This window comes from Notamacropus eugenii, chromosome 3 (assembly GCF_028372415.1).
Source record: "Notamacropus eugenii isolate mMacEug1 chromosome 3, mMacEug1.pri_v2, whole genome shotgun sequence".
Classification (NCBI taxonomy): Eukaryota; Metazoa; Chordata; class Mammalia; order Diprotodontia; family Macropodidae; genus Notamacropus; species Notamacropus eugenii.
The window spans coordinates 425,041,418-425,058,818 of record NC_092874.1 but is presented as its reverse complement, the minus strand read 5'-3'; the positions used below and the strand labels follow the sequence as shown (position 1 = coordinate 425,058,818).

General features: G+C 40.8%; 1 protein-coding gene across 1 annotated transcript in view; it reads right to left on the bottom strand.

The window, feature by feature from the left end:
- ACAD9 (acyl-CoA dehydrogenase family member 9) overlaps nucleotides 1–12,461 on the bottom strand; it is a 55,117-nt gene extending 42,656 nt beyond the window's left edge. The window contains exons 1-3 of the mRNA XM_072598272.1: nucleotides 12,128–12,461; nucleotides 4,673–4,763; nucleotides 1,899–2,000 (exon numbers count right to left, since the gene is read on the bottom strand). Coding sequence (XP_072454373.1) covers nucleotides 1,899–2,000; nucleotides 4,673–4,763; nucleotides 12,128–12,298 — 364 coding nt within the window. The 5' untranslated portion in view covers nucleotides 12,299–12,461. The remainder of the gene's footprint in view (nucleotides 1–1,898; nucleotides 2,001–4,672; nucleotides 4,764–12,127) is intronic.
- Nucleotides 12,462–17,401: the final 4,940 nt, after the last annotated feature.

Genomic DNA, 17,401 nt, shown 5'->3' with positions numbered 1-17,401 from the left:
GTCAGCTGTGTGGAGGATAAACTGGAGGGTGGAGAGATCTGAGAAGGAAAACCAAGGAGAAGACATATAGTTCAGGAGACAGGTGTTGAGAGCCTGAATCAGGGTGGCAGCCGGTGACTTTGGAAATGAGGTATCTAAGGGAAGTGATGAAGATGCAAATAACAGTATCTGGCAAATAGCAGGCTATAGGATAACAGAGTCAGAAGTCAAGGATGATGCCAAGGGTTGCAAACTTTGGTGACTAAGAGGATGGGGGTACCCTCAGAAGTAATAGGGAAGTTCAGAAAAAGGGTGGGGAAGGAGGGGAGAGAAGATAACAAGCTCTATTTTGGACATTTTGAATTTGAAATGTCTCTAGCACATTCCATTCACAATGTCCAACAGACAATTGTTGATGTGGAAGTGGAGCTCTGGAGAGAGGCCAGGTCCAGGTATGTAGACCAGGGAATCATCTGCATATAGATAACTGAATCTGTGGAAGAGACAGAATAGAGAGAAAAGAAAAAAGGACCATGGACAGACTCTTGGAGGTGTGATAAGGATGAAGATCCAACCAAAAAGGCAGAAGGAAGAGTCAGACAGTTAGGAGGGAAACCAAGAGAAAGCACAGTCGCAAAAGCCCAGAGACGAGAGTCCCAAGATGAAGAAAGGGTCAATAAGGAGAAGAAGGGAGAAAGGGTATTAGATATGACAATTAAGAGATCACTGAGATACTTGACACTATGTGACCCTGGGAGTCACTTAACCCCAATTGCCTCCAAAAAAAAAAAAAATTGAGAGAGAGAGCAATTTGATAAGATCAGAAGCCAAACTGTAGGTTTAAAAGAGAGTGAAAGAAGATATGAAGGCAACAAGCATGGACGACTTTTTCAAGAAATTGAACCAAGAAGGGGAGGAGAAGCAGGATGACAGCTAGTGGTATAGCCGGGAGCAATGAGAGGCTTTTGCAGATGGGGAGACTTGAGGTCTGCAGGCATCAGGGAAGAAGTTAACAGACAGAGATGATCAGAGAGTGGAGGTGAACAGGACTGCTCACCCACCAGCCAAGACAGGCTGCTATAAGTAACAGTCCATTCTGACTACACACTTCTCAACTTTAGTAGGTCAGAGTTTCTGTTTCCAAGTAGAAGTCCCACTGTGTTTTGATAAGCAGGTAAAAATTTTTAATGGGGAAACTCCATGTGCATATAAACAATGTATATGTAAAAAGCTGTTCAGGTTTGTTCTCTTAAGGTTAGAGTCTCCCTAGAAACCCATCTATGATATTAATTTAATGCATTCTTTTACTTTATTAAGTTATTTAACAGTCTCTATTTCTAGACAGTCCCAAGTTCAATTTCAGCCCAGTGACAATTAGTGACATCTGAATGCAAGAGATTTTCCTCTATATGCCTTACAGATGATTTTGGAGATTTCAAAATTCAATTTGAAAATCACTATAAATGACCAACAGGAAAAGAAGGAGAAGCTAAGAGCTGGTAATTCTTTCCCAGTGCTATAAATGACTTACGATGTAATCCTGACTGTGTCATCACTTTGATACTTTATAATCTGCAAAATGGAGCTGAAAATCCTGCTGTTAAGGAGTGCTGGAGCCTTTATTTGCAAATCCTCCTCCTAACCCTAGAGGATTACACGTAGCATGCTTCTGTCCTTCCATATAATCACAAAGTAGGGTGAAATCATTTTCAAAATGACAGAACTAGCATGTACTGTTACAAATTTTCTATACCTTGGAGTTTATTAAAATTCTCTGGAAACAAGAAGATTCCAGGTTTCCTTATGCTCCAGGAAACAAATGCATAGCTATTGGTAAAATGTTAACTTTCAAAATACAGACAGAATCCCAAAATATGTTTTTTCATGAGAAATATAGTTGTGAAGTTATGGTTACTTACCGTACTCTTCTGGAATCAACATGCCAAAGAGCCCCAGTTGCTTTAATTTGTCTAAAATTTCTTGAGGAATTACACCATCTTGATCAATTTTTCGAGAGTCCACTGACAACAAAAAACATTATAAATATGTAAAATTGAATATATTTAATTAATTTAAACTATTTAGTTTAAGAATACCTATACATGAGCCTAAAAATGAAATAATGCTAAAAATATTTAGAAGAGTACTGGTTGGCCCAGCAAAAATTTCCAAGTTTATAGCTTCTAATACAATATAATATAATATAGCCTCCAATACAATACTAATGGGATATAAGCTTTAAATCAGTGTCAATTTGGTCAGAAATTTTTCCGAGGGTTTATAGGAGGAAGAAAGGGGACTCAAGTAAATGGAAACATGGAAAACAGAGCAGCTGAGTTATCTATGGAAAACAAGAGGTCCATCAAGTGTGGCTAAAATGGCAGTCCAAGCGACGGAGCGATAAAGAAAAACAAAGACCTGAGGGTAGCAAACCATGTGGAACTAGCTGTTGGAGACCTGCATGTGCTAAGACAAATAAGAGCAGCAAGGCCTGGTTTCTAGGCAGGATAATAAGCATCAGAAAATGAATGGTTCGGCCAGATGGATACGAGAGAGGCAAAAACCCAAGGAGGAGGAGGGGGAGGAAGTGTTGTAGAGCAGAGCACTAACCACACCTCTGACGTTTAACCTCTCCAAGCCTCAGCTTCCCCATCTGGTGAAAAAGAGGGGCTTGGGTTAGATGGTCTCGAGGATCCCATCTAGCTCTCAGTCAATGATCCTATCAATCAATAGTCCCAAATAAAAGTAATTATTCTCCGGACCTGAAAAGTGACCTAAGTGGGGGAGATAAATAGCTAATCTAATTTGAAAACAGAACCATCTTTTAGGAAATAGGGTTAACAGATACCTAATGCTTAAATATACTCAACTGCCAAAACACATAATGGCAAAACGAGGGACTACAAGGTTTACAAACACCCACTGCATAAATACAATGAGGGGTGAAGATTCCAGTATTTTCTTTTTGTAATTCCTGAAACTCAGAGAAGGAAAATATGATCACTCAAACCTTTGCCATGGCGAAGGCCTAAACATGTAGCTTTTGGTGAATGATATGCTTTAAGAAATGTTTTAAACCTAATGATCAAACAATCTCCAAGATAATAAAAACCTGAAAATAACAGCTTTTCACCTAGACTTTTTAGCTATAAGGTAACAAGGAAATACTTAATATCTCCTCAAACATTTGTGCTGTGGAAGACTTTGGAATGTAAACATCTTCTGGATCAAAGGTTTGAGAAGTTAGTTTGCAGAATAAAGTTTATTAGTTTCCTACTAATTCATCTACATAATCATCTGTTTTACATGAAACCTGGAAGAGATATGACTTTGAAATCTGGCTATAAAATGTCATAAACCATTTCTTTACTGATATGTTCCTTGAGGAAAAACATGCAATATGGAAGAGTCAATTAAGGGAAGCAATGTCAGGGAGAGGCAGAGATCAGGGTACCAGACAGGGCAGACATTAATTGCCGCTGTTACTTGTTATTCTAAGAATTACAGAATCTCAGAACTAAAGAGGCCTTTAGTTAATCTTGTCCAACTCATTTATTTTAAACAGGAAATAAGACCCAGAGAGATGGCCCAGCTTGCCCAAGAACACATACTCAGCTAGTGGCAGAGTCAAAGCTAGAATTCAGATCTCATGGGCTCTAGCCCAGGGTGCTTTCCTCTAAACCAGGGGTGGGGAAGCTGCAGCATTCCCCACCCCTAGTCTAAACTATGCTGCCTTTCCTACCTTTCTATGTCCCACCCTCCAATTCCATTCCTTATATACTCCTTGGCAGAAAATGCTGGGGAGGTCAATATTTTATACTACCTTTTCCCTCATCTAATACATAATAAAGTTTGTTTTAGTAGGATTTTAAATTTTCTGACACAAATGGAAAATTCTCTTACAATGCAATTCTTCTTTTTGGACCGTAATATAATAAATGTGTGTTTCCCACATGCCCCAACTGGTGAGGGATTTGGAGGACATGAATGATGTGGATTGATGACACTCTGGTTAAGACTCTAAGCAGCTTTGCATACTGTTGTATGGTTTGTTTGTTTTTTAAATCTTGGATACTTTCATTTAAAACATGAACCTCAAAAATTCTATACCAGTTGGGTTGGGTTTTTTTGATGTTTGTCATTCAGGTAGGAAGTGACAGATTTGAGGCATATATTTTAAAAATCACCATTACTAATCTAGTTTTGATTCTATCTGCTACACCTGGTCACCAGCAATGCAAATTTTGAGGTCTACTAAAGAATACTCACACATAATTAAGTAATTTCTAACAACAGTAAGGGAAGTAAGTCTTAGTTTTTTTTTAATTCATTACAAAAATACACAATTAATCTTGTGATCTGTCACCACTCTAAGTATTCTAATAAGTGGCTGTTTGATTACCTGTCCAGAATGCTAAAGATTGGATTCTTTCTTGAGTTTGGACCAGATAACATCTACACTCTAAGCTTGTACGATTCTTGTATTTTAAAACATCAATCAGAGCAATTTTTAAAATACCAGCATTTAATGTTTTCATATAACTAGCTTATTTTCAAAAATCCACATCTTTTCTATGAATATTATTTCTGTTAAGATCATACAAACTAAAGATTTTTCAAGTCAGACTGACAACCACAGAAAAGAGGAATTTGTTAGTTAAGATTTCTGATAAAAAAGGAAAAGGACACACACCTTCACTGAAGAATTTTTCTACTGGTACCACAAACTGCTTCATATCATTTAATTCATCTAGGGTGACTTCTGGATACGGAAAAACTTCTTTCTAAAAAAAAAATGGCAATATTTAATAAAATTATCATTTTCACAGTCAAATGCTATCCAATCCATTCCTAAGGAAACTATACTTTTGGGAGATGGTCAGAGCACTAGACTGCATGTTGATGCTTATTTCCTGAACCACATCCCTTTGACAGGGATCTTTCTCTATAGGATACAGACTACCTTAAGACATAGGAAAAGGGAACTTGAGCTGAGTTGTGAGAGAATGAAAACATTTAGGCATTATTCTACACACTAACTACATTGGGAGGAAAAAATATGAGAACTAGGAGTGTCAAATGAGGTACCAATTTTTTTCTGCTATTTGAGTTAAAAAACTTAAAAAATAACTTTGATATCTTTTAATAATTTTATTGATAACTTCTCAAAAAGCTATCCCACATAACAAAGATATTTTCTAAAGAAAAAAAGAAAAAAGTTAATGAAACAGAATGATAGGTTGAATAAGTATGAAAATAATCTGCAATGTTCCACACCTGCGTCCTTCCACCTCTACAAAGGAAGGGCTGGAAACGTCTTCATCTGATCTCGTGATCTCCTCTTTGGAGCTGTGCCTGATCATGCAAACATTCACTCTGATTGTTTTTTGGGGGTGATTCCTTCTACTGATGTTGTACTCACTGTGAGTACTGCTGACTTCACTCCTCATCAGTTTATGGAAACCTTTCCAGCTCCTCTGCATTCCCAAGGTCAACTCTTTCAAACATGATCATTGTGTTGTTGACTTGTTTTGCTTGATGATACTACACAGGAGACATTTTCTGGGAAGGCGGGGCGGGAAGAAGTGACACTGATGTTTTAAAAAAATGAGCTTCACAAAAGCTCTTTTAAAGAGGAGTCTGGATTTGGGGAAGAACCAAAAAGTATACTGCACTCTGATTACAAGGAAGTGAACTGCTTCCATGTAACTCTCCATGTCCGGCTCCTTTCAAAGGGCTTCATTCTGAAGGTTCCCAAGTTTAACAAAGAGAAGGCCTCATGTTAACTTTGGTATTCAAAAAAGTTGCTATTGTGAGTACTTTTATGCAGGCTTTCCACCAGGCTAAAGTAACTAATGTACAGGTAGCTGTCCTCACCACCATCTCTAAATTACAAAGCGCTTTCATACTCATGATGGAAAATGCTATCCTCCTCCACAGAAAGAACAGATGGAGTCTGAATGCAAATCAAAAAAAGACTATTTTCACTTTCTTCACTTTTTGGGTTTTTTTTCCCATTTGCAAATGGTTTTTTCTTTTTACAACACAACTAACACGGAAATGAAGTGTGTTCGTCCTTCGTTGCCAAAGAACACCACGCCATCAGAGAAATGATGACATGACTTGTACTTGACTTTGTTTTGAGGGAGGGAGGGCTGTGCAGGTCACCAGCCTCACTTCTCCTCCAGAGCCATCTGAATCCAGTGACCAGACATTCATCAGGATAACTGGAGATGACCCAGGATGAGGCAACTGGGGTTAAGTGACTTGCCCAAGGTCACACAGGTAATGAGTGTCAGGTATCTGAGGTGAGATTTGAACTCCTGACTCCTGCACTGGTGCTCTATCCACTGCACCATCTAGCTGCCTCCTAACATGGAAATAGGTTTTACATGATTACACACATATAACCTATATCAAAGTGCTCTGCAACCTTTTCGGTACAATAAATGCTTTGTTGTCGAGCTGTTATCATGTCTGACTCTTCCTAGCCTGTGGGCCAAAGCACACCAGGACCTTATATCTTCTGTTATCTCTTGAAGTCTGTTGAAGCTCACATTCATTGTTTCTATGACACTCTCCATAGTATCCTCTGTTGTCCTCTCTTCTTTTTGCCTTCAATCTTTTCTAACCTCAGGTGAGTTCTATCTTTTCATCATGGAAAGACCTTAGATACATGGACCTTAGATACACATACACTTTGAATACATGGACCTTGAACTATAAAAACATAAACCCCAAAATAAAGGTGGAAATCGCTCTGGAACTTGTTACCTGTGTGACCATGGGCAAGTCATGTAACTTTTCTAGGCCTCAGTTCCTTTGTCTGTAAAATGGGGGGGCGGAGGAAGGGCATAATCCTAGATGATCCTAAGGTCTCTTTCCAGTTCTAAATCTCTATGAAAGTCACAGGCATATTCACAATCCGTAACAGATAAAAGGTCAGAGTACATGAATTTATTGTCTGACGAGACAGAAAATGAATAATTACTTAGAATGCCCACTCACAGTCAAAAGGATATAAATTAAAGCCACTCTGAGCTATCATTTCCTACATGTCAAATAAGCAACAAAAGTTAAAAGCAATGAGAAAAGCAAGGCTGACAAGGCTGTGGAAGAAAAGCAATACTCATTCATTACTGGTGGAATTGCAAGCTTATTCCTCTTTAACAGTTATAAGAAGAGCCATACCTTCTGACTCAATTTCTATTTGTAATAAATGCTTAAAGTGTCATTTTTTTAAAAAAAGAGCTAAGTATTCAAAGATTTTCATAGTGTTATATACAACCCAAAACAAAAACAAAAGCCCCAACCTGTAAAAGTCTGTAAATAACCTGAGAAAGGGTTAAATAATTCATTAATTTAACAGAATGCTATAAAGAATTAAGAATGACAAGCATCCAGTATAAAAAGAAAACAAAAAAGATCTACATGAAATAAAGCAAAGTGAAAAAAAACCAGCACTTCAAAAGAATGGAATACACGGAAGAGGCAAAGTGAAAGAAAAGGAAGAATACTGATGACAACTTAGGATAAAGGGAAGTGTTGAGACTTAATGCACCTAAAACTTAAAATGAACTCAAAATACTTACAAAACAAGGTTAGTTTAAGCAAAGTCTGGGATACTTTGTCTTAGTACCTTGACCTCAGGTCTTTTTGTACTGAGCCCAAAACTGAATCCTGAGATTCAGTCATTTTGACCCAGAGGCTTACAATGAAAAGCTGACAAGCCCTAGCAAATGGCATGAGAGAGCGAGGAATCAGGATGTTTGTGTGCCTTGGTGACTGAAAGTATGGTGGCATCCCAAAAGAAATAAGGACACCAGGAAGACAGACTGGCATGGAGGGGAACAGAACTAGTTATTTTGGATATACCGAGTTTAAGTTGTCTCAGCTTGAAATGGCAATGGGAACGTAAGATTGGACAATGACAAATTAAAAATGATCCAACAAAACCTGGGTGACAGTGAAGATTAAAGACAAACAGCATAAGAAAAGCTCCTAACTGTAGGTATAAGCCCAACCACAAACATCGGTGCAAGTCACATTGTATTGCTACTTAAAAGGGCAACAAGACACATAGATGGGGTAGTAAGCATGGAATATCTAAGGACTGAACAACAATCCCACTACTGGCTCTCTATGGTCCTTCCCAGCTCCATATCCAAGGATCTGGAAGCTGGTGTTAGACACATGGTCTTCTGGGAAATGTTTCCAACAGGTGCACAGCCTGGACTTATCATCAAAAGTACTTATAAAAAACAGGAACATCAGACTGTTCTTTGGCCCTGAGGCCTGCATGAAAGAGTCTGTGCAAAAGGGGATAACCCACTTGGCTGAACTGTTACAGTAATATGGAAGAGGAAGATGGCTGAGTGCTGATAATAGACAGTCCCAGGGAAACCTCATTTACAGACTAAGACTTTTACCCAGCTAACAACTTTCCCTGAATTCTGGTAATGATAAATCACAAAATAAGACAACCAGATCATAAGATCATAGGCCTTTAGAATTGAAAGGAACCTTGCAGATCAATTGGTCCAACATCCTCATTTTACAGATAAGGAAACTGAAGGCTAGGGAGGTAGATGAACCCAAGGTCACATGCAAAAAGCAGAGATGGAAATGGAAGCTAATGCTACTGACTCAAAGTCCTTTGTTTTTTTCCTATTCCTATATCCACGAGGAGACTAACTTCTGATGCTATATGGCATTAAGAACAAGGACAGTGTAGATCTCCATCCAACTACACATGCAGCCAATGATTTTTGTATGTTTACCGTTCAAAGACTTTAGAAGATAGCACAAACTAAAGTCCGTAGGGAACCAGTTTTCCTGTACTCATCAACCACATATTGGTTTGTGTAGATACAGGCCAGGCAGAAAACTCACTAGTGAAGTATTACTCTGGCTGAGCATGGCTTAAAAAAAAAAAAAAAAGAGCAGAGTAGAATAGTGAGCTAAATTAAGATGATACATTCATTAGGAAACCCAGGAATCTGACGCAGGAAAACTGGGTAGGGAGTATCTGAATGAGGATCAAGGGACAGAGAAACAGAAGTAATATTGTTTGGGGATATGCTTCAGACTGCCTAGGCAGAAAGGAGAAATCCGATGAGGCACCTGGAAAAGAGATCACAGACCTGGCACAAATAAGGGGATACCATAGCAATAGGAACCCAGATATCCGCAGGGCTTTTCTCTGTGCCAAAGGCAAAGTATCTAAGAAATGTGTAACTTATCTCAATGAGAACTTCATCCTTCAAAACGTAGAGAAGTGAAAAGGGGCTTGACTATTCTTTGCCTGGCTCACCAAAAAGGAGGTACTGGTTGCTAAAAGAGAAAGCTACGGCAAACTTGGGAGCAAGATAACATAGAATAAACTGGGTGATATCCTCAAAGCTGGCATTCTAAGGCCACAGTCTGATTGAGGGCCAGCAGCCCTGGACCAACTGCTGTTCTCCCTCTGAGAGCCGAGTTATCAGGCCACTTGTGAATACCTTTCTCCCAGCAGCTATTATTGTTAATAATACTCTGCCAAATGGGTCCAAGCTGTATGTCAATGTGACCTGTCCTGTCTTGTTTGAGGTTGCCCCACTTAAGTTCGATGACTTTTGCTGCTTTTCTTAGAATCGTAGGACATTAGATGAGCCCACATATAAGATTACAATCTATGTTCTATAAAGTTACATGCCTTTTTTGTCCAAGATGACCCTTACATATCATTAAGGTATAATATGTTGCTGAATAAAGATGAGACCACAAAAATAATTACCAGAGAACAGAAATGCAAGATAAATGAAGATACAGCCAGACAGCTTCTACGTGTTCTTAGAAAGTTCAAGTCACCAGGTTCAGTCCAGGTAATGGAATAATGGGGAGATATAATGGTTGATCAAAGAAGTACAGGTGGAATAAAACTGGAGAAGGGAAAATGCTGAATGAGAGAGAAGAGAGGAGAGTGAGAGAAAGGAGAGAGAGGGAGAGGGGAGAGAGGAGAGATGAAAGAGAAGTAGGGAGAGGAAGAAGGGGAAGAAAGAGGAGAGAAGGAAGGAAGAGGGGGGAGAGAGGAAAAGAGGGAGCAAGGGAGGGAGAGAAAGGCAGGGAAAAGAGAGAGATCTGTCAATTATACATGAGGGAGCTTGACTTTGATTATTGAAGAATCCTATAATGCCATTACAAGTGCTGCTCTGTGAGCATTTAGGGAAGATGCAGTTAGCTAGGCTTCATCAAGAACAGATGGTGCCAGACTCATCTTGTCCTGTTTCTGACAAGGCAGCTGAAATGATAAACCAAAGGAATGCCATGAACGTAGTGTTTGCTGCTGCTGCCGAGGCATTTCAGTCACGTCCGACTCTCTGTGACCCCATTTGGGATTTTCTTGGCAAAGATCCTAGAGTGGTTTGCCAGCTCATTTTACAAAAGAGGAAACTGATGCAAACAGGGAAGTGACTTACCCAGGGTCACACAGCGAGTAAGTATCTGAGGTCAAATTTGAACTCAGTTCTTCCTGACTCCAGACTGAGTTTTCTATCTAGTTCATCACCTAGCTGGCACAGTAAACTCAGACTTTAAAGCATGTTAACAAAAGCCTCTTACGGACAAGGCCCCTTGTGGACAAGATGGAGTGGTACAGGCTGCATCAGTGGTGTCAAACTCAAACAGAAATGGAACCCTATAGCCACATACTGAATTGGAAAATCACAAATTGTAGTATCTATATTTTATTTTTATTTATTTTAACATTTTCAATTACATTTAATGTGGTTTGCAGCATTCAAATTGAGTTAGACACCTCTGGATCAGACTAAACATTTTAGGTGATTTATTCAGATTCAGAACCAGTTTAATGACTAGAACCAGAGAGTAGTCCTTAATGAGCTGATATCAATTTAGTTAAGTTTCATATCAAATTGCCTTAATCCTATGTTAGCAGTGACTCTAGACCTGGGCTCAAATTCACCTCAGATGATGACTAACATTCCTGGGCCCCAGTTTCCCCATCTTTAAAAGGAGGAGGTTGACCTAGATGACCTCTAAGATTTCTTCTAAGTCTAGCTCTGCGATTTTACACAGTAAGAGTCAAGGACAGCCTAAGCTGCTTGCAATGGGCACCTATATGTTAAAAATCCTGGTAAGACATAGACAAGATTCATGGGAGTGGACAGATTACACCCTGACTGGAAGGAGGTAATATTCACATACATTTATAGTCTCATCTAAGCAGGAACTATATAATCAATTGGCTGTAGAGAACCACTAAAGGTGTTGTCAGTAAGGCAAGGATGAATTTAAAGTCGTACTTAAGATTTATCAAGCACTATACTTAGAATGGATTAAGAAAAAGTACATACAGCTTAAAGCTGTACTTAGTGAACTTTTATCTGGCAGCATCCTCGGGATGGATGAAGAAGTAGGGGGTAGAGACTTCTCCAACAGTGACAGCCTTGAATTCAGTTTGCTGCTGTGGGTGGCTGTCAGGGGAGAGAAGTGGGGTAAGAAAAAAACATTAGGGAAAAAATTTTTTGTTTTAAAGATTATCGGACTGAAAGTCAGGTCTGTGTTCGTCCCGCAGTCCCGCCACTAATTTACCACGTGAAGGTGGGCAAATCCCTTCCCCTCTCCTCAGCCTGGTTCCTGACTTTTAAAAGGAGATGAGGGTTTTTTCGTCTTTGCTGGCAGTCTGGTGAAGCCTATGGGCCCCTTCTCCGAATATTTTCAGACCTTATAAGAAAATGCTACCTTTCAGCTAGAGGATAGCGACGATAAAGGTGCGTGTGTGTTTGTTTCTGGTCCAAGGTCTCTAAAAGGTCTCAGAAGAGCGGTCCGTGCTGGGGGACGGGCAAGGGCAGGTGCAGAGGCTTTGGACGTGACATCCACCTTGGGGATCGCTCGGACTACGGGGGCCCCCGGGACTGCCGGAGAGGGGAGGGAGCGGTCCAGCCGTGGCACCACGCCCGTCCCCGAAGCGCGGGTTCAAGCCCGGACTGCTGCCTGCCTCCTGCCCATTTTACAGATGAGGGAAGCGAGGCTCGCAGAGGCAAAGGGACTGGCTCGGGCTCCCACAGCTGGCCAACAGCGGGGCTAGACAGGAGGGCCCGGGAGGTCCAGGCCCCCTCCCCACCGGCCGGGGCCGGCCGGCCGTTACCTTCTGGATCTTCCCCAGGAACAGATCCTTGGCGTAGGACTGGCACCGCGGACCGGTGCGCAGGTGCCGCCGCAGGCTGCCCGCCGTCCGCGGCCGCTGGAGGAGGGTGCCCAGGACCCGGCCGGAGCCCACCCCGGCCGCCCGCAGGAGGAGGAAGCCGCCGCAGCTCATGATGCTCCGCGTGCCGGTGCCAAGCTGCCACAGAGGAGCCCCAGGCGCCGGGAAAGGCACGGGCGCCTCCCGATTGCGTCACAAGCGGACGCCTCCAGATGGCGTCACGAGCGGCTACGGGCTCCCGGCAGCCCCGGTCCCTCCCCTCCAGCCTCCCTTCTGTGGTCCGGATTGCGGCTGCGCAGCCTGAAGTGCGGCACGTGGAGCGAAGGCTCCTCCTCCCCACTCCTTCTCCCTATTTATTCCCTACTAAAGCTGGATGATTCGGACCACCGGGTCGCATGTGACGGAGCTGGAGGCGCTGCTCCAGCGTCAATTAAGCGCCTTCTTTGTGTTGGGCCGCATCCACACGGTCCTGGCAGTCCAGGAGTTCCCACCTTAGGGTGCGTGTCAGTGACTGCGTCCTTATGAGGCGCCTATGGTATAAAAGCAGGGCAAGCTGAGCGGGGAAGGCACTCGCAGCTGGGGCCACTCGAGCCGAGTCTGGAGGGAGAGCATTCCAGACGGGGGGCACAGCCAATGCAAAGACACCAGGTCGGGAGATGGAGAATTGTGGATCTCTATTGATTATCTCCAGTTTATCCTGTCTGTATCTCCCTAGATGGGTGGGTTTTTGTGAGTGGTTCCCTCGTTAAATCGTGAGCTCCCGACTGGCAGGGGTGGTCACTCTACCAATGCAGGTCAACACTTTTTTGGGAACTCTTACTCTTAGCCTAGAGCCTGGAGAAGTGAAGTGATATGCTAGTCTCCCAACCACGAAGTGTCATGCTCTTTCTGGCTTTGAGTTAGGCTCCATAGTCACCACACCATGTTGCCTCAACAAGCAATTTAATGTTAAAACTCAAAGCAAACTATTCCTTAACTGCTTTAGCATGCGTTTGTTTCTCTGCCAATTAATAATTTTATAAAGAACACTGAACTAGGAGCTGGAAAGCCTGAATATAAAGGACTGCTCTGCTGAAGACTTCCCCATCACCCCTGGAAAGTGAGTGAGATTCTTTGGAGCAAAGGTGCTACAATGTTTCCAAGTGAGGCCACAACCAGATTACAATGTAACCAGGAAGTATTTAACATGATAAAAATACAGTAGAACAACCATAATATATTATTTTTCTAAGTTAACACAGGTCAGCTGGAATCCTTATGTGATTTAGTGGCCACCTTCTTTGAGTTTGACCCCAGGGTCAGAAGAGGGGAGATCAGAAGCCAGAACAGTTGAAGGGGAGACATGAAGCTAGAATAGTTGTGTTAGAGACAAACTACTACTGCAGGAGAGAGAGATGATTATTTATAACCCTGGGCCTGCTGCCATGACTGTCTCTGTTCTAAAAGAGGGCCAAATGACCATCCTTATATTAATAATGCACTAGTCTTATTAATAAAGTGATTAAATTACCCAGAAACTATGTCTCTTGAACCTTTTAAATCATCACACAGAGGTAGTTTTCAGAGGAAGAAATTAAAGCTATCTATAGCCACATGAAGAAATGCTCTAAATTGCTATTGATTAGAGAGATGCAAATCAAAACAGCTCTGAGGTATCACATCACACCTATCAGATTGGCTAACATGACAAAACAGGAGGATGATAAATGTGGGAGAATTGGAACACTAATTCATTGTTGGTGGAGCTGTGAGCTGATCCACTTTGGAAGTATGCCCAAAGGACTATAAAAAATTTGCATACCCATCGATTGAGCAATACTGCTTCTAGGACTGTATCCCAAAGAGATCGTAAAAATGGGAAAGGGTCCCACGTGTAGAAAAATATTTATAGCAGCTCTCTTTGTGGTGGCCAAAAACTGGAAATCAAGGGGATGCCCATCAATTGGGGAATGGCTGAACAAATTGTGGTATGTGAATGTAATGGAATACTATTGTACTATAAGAAATGATGAACAGGAAGACTTCAGAGAGGACTGGAAGGACTTATATGAACTGATGCTGAGTGAAAGGAGCAGAACCAGAAGAACTTTTTATACAGCAACAACCACAGTGTATGAGGCATTTTTCTGGTAGACTTAGTACTTCATTGCAATATAAGGATTTTAAAAATTCCCAATGGACTCGAGGTGAAATGCCTTCCACCTCCAGAGAAAGAACCGTGGAATTTGATCACAGAATGAAACAGACCATTTTCTTTTGTATTATGTTTTGTTTTGTTTTATGATTTCTTCCATTCATTTTAATTCTTCTATTCAACATGACTAAGGTGAAAATGTATTTAATAGAAATGTATGTATAGAACCTGTATAAAATTGTATGCCATTTCAGGGATGAAGTGGGGAGGGAGGGGAGAAGGAGGGGGAGGGAGGGAAAAAATCTAAGACATAGAACACTGAAAACAAATAAAATAATTTAATTTAAAAAATCATCACACAGGAAGGATAGGATCTGATTCATCTTGGTACCCACCAAATGACTGATCACACACCCCTTAGGGTTGGGCCATGACTTCTCAGAGGCACCAGCCCCCACTTTGGAGATGATTTCTAACCCTGACCCCAGGCATAGAGTCCCTGATTTCCATAACTGAGTCAACTTGGCTCCATGAGTCTGTGGCAGGTACATTCACCAAGTAATAACTAGTGTCTAGAATGAGGAACAAAGGAAGTGGGGATAGGTTATTTAGCACTTCAGATGCCTAATTTTCTGAGCGGCAGCATAGGATAAAATGTTGAATGTGGTGTCGGAAGACCTAGACTTGAATCCTGCCTCAAATAATAATCTTGTGATCCTCAGCAAGCCACTAGGATTCAGTTTCTCATTGGTAAATTGTGATGTACCCACACTACTTATTCCTCAGGATTGTTGTAGGGAAAACACTTTGAAAATGTCACAGTGCTCTATAAATCTGCGTTGTCTATATCTGTAGCTGAAGAGTTTCAATCTCTTCTGAAAAGAGAGAGATAGAATTCCACTTCATCTATTCATTAATTCATCAAATTCAGGTAGGCATTTACAAGAACTGTGCTGAACTTTTATCTACCACAGCCTAGCTTCATACCCCAGAAATAGTTTGTGATGGAAAATCCTGAAGGCTAGTGAATCTCTGACACAGCCTCGCTGAAAATTTCTTATTTTGGAAAATTTTAGCCAAAGAACAGAATCTAATGTCTTCCAAGTATACTCTAGCACACTAGTACATGGAAAGTGAAGGGTATGACCAAGGATCAGAGTGGTACAGCTAATAATTATAATGCCAGAAAGCATTAATGACTAGTCCTGACCATGTGTGAATTGGCAAGTCAAGAAAATTCTGAGTACGTAAAGTAGGCTGTGAGAGATACTTCTTCAGCAGTGGTTTAAAAAAAATCTATATGCTGCAGAATAGCATAAACCAGATGGCTGCCATCTCATATTGCTAGGTAGAGGCTGCCTGATTAGGTAGATTATCTAAATGGATCTTCTGTACTTTTCCATTATCCTTATTAATTAGTGTTAGTCCTTTCATTGGTGCAGAAGACTGAACAATACTGAAAAACAGCATAAAAATTTTCTTTATTGAAAAAATGGTGAATAGTTTTTGATCCCAGCATGAAGTATTTTTCAAAAGAGATTTCAGGGGGCAGAACAAAGATGGTGGAGTGAAGGCAGGGACTTGTTTGAGCTCTCCCTAAACTCCTCCAAATACCTTTAAAAATTAAACAAATTCTAGAACAACAGAACCCACAAAATGATAAAGTGAAACAAATTTCTAGCCCCAGACAACTTGGGAGGTCAGCAGGAAAGGTCTGTTGCACCAGGGTGAGAGAGAAGCACAGTCTGAGCTCCAGCAAATCTGGAGCAGGTCTTGGTTACGAATCACTGGCAGCAGAGGTAGATTCCAGACCTCTCAGCCCATAGATGCCAAAGACAACTTAGAAGGTCAGCAGGAAAGTTCTGTTCCACTTGGATGAGAGTGAAACAGAGTCCAGCCCCAACCTCAGCAAACCAGGAGCAGGCCTTGGGAGTGATTGAATCAGCACTGGAAAATAGAATAAATGAGGGGGGAAGGGGTGATGGAATAGGATGGAGGGAAATACAGTTAGCAATAGTAACTAACTGAAGCAAGTTTCACTGATAAAGGTCTGATTTCTCAAACAAACAAAGAACTGAGTCAAATTTATAAAAATAAGAGCCATTCCCCAAATAATAAGTGATCAAAAGATATGATCAGTTTCCAGATGAAGTAATCAAAGTTATTTATAAGCATATGAAAAAATACTCTAACTCACTATTAATGGGAAATTCAAATAAAAACAGTTCTGAGGTACTCACACCTATTAGATTGACTAATGGTACAGAAAAGGTAAATGACAAATGTTGGAGGGTAAGTGGGAACATGGGACATTAATGCAATGTTGGTGGAGTTGTGAACTGATTCAACCATTCTATAAAGCAATTTGGAATTATTCCCAAAGGGTTATAAAAGCATACATACCCTTTGACCTAGTAATACCATATTAGGTCTGTATCCCAAAAGAGATAAAAAACAATAAGGAAAATGACCTATTGTGTGAAAATATTTATAGCATTCTGGCGACAAAGAACTACAAATTGAGGAGATGCACATCAATTAGGAAATGGCTGAACAAATTGTGGTGTGTGATTATGATAGAATACTATTATACTGTAAGAAATGATGAGCAGGATACTCTCAGAAAAACCTGGAAAGACTTGCATGAGCTGATGCAAAGTGAAATGTACTGGCTACAAAGTAACAGCAGTATTGTAAGACGATCAGCTGTGAATGACTTAACTGTTCTCAGCAGTACAATGATCCAAGATAGCTCTGAAGGACTTGTGATGAAAAAAGCTACCCATCCCCAGAGAAAGAATTGATGGTGTCTGAATACAGATTGAAACATACTTTTTTTTACTTCCTTTATTTTTCTTAAGGTTTTTTTTGGTCTGTGAGTTCTTTCATGACTATCATGGATGTGTTTTGCATGACTACACATGTGTAATCTATGTTAAATTGCTTGACTTTTTGATGAGGGGAATAGGGAGGGAGGAAGAGAGAGAATTTGGAACTCAAAGTTTTAAAAGCAAATGTTGAAAATTATTTTTACTTGTAACTTAGGGAAAACAACATACTAAATAAAAAAAGAGAATTTTTAA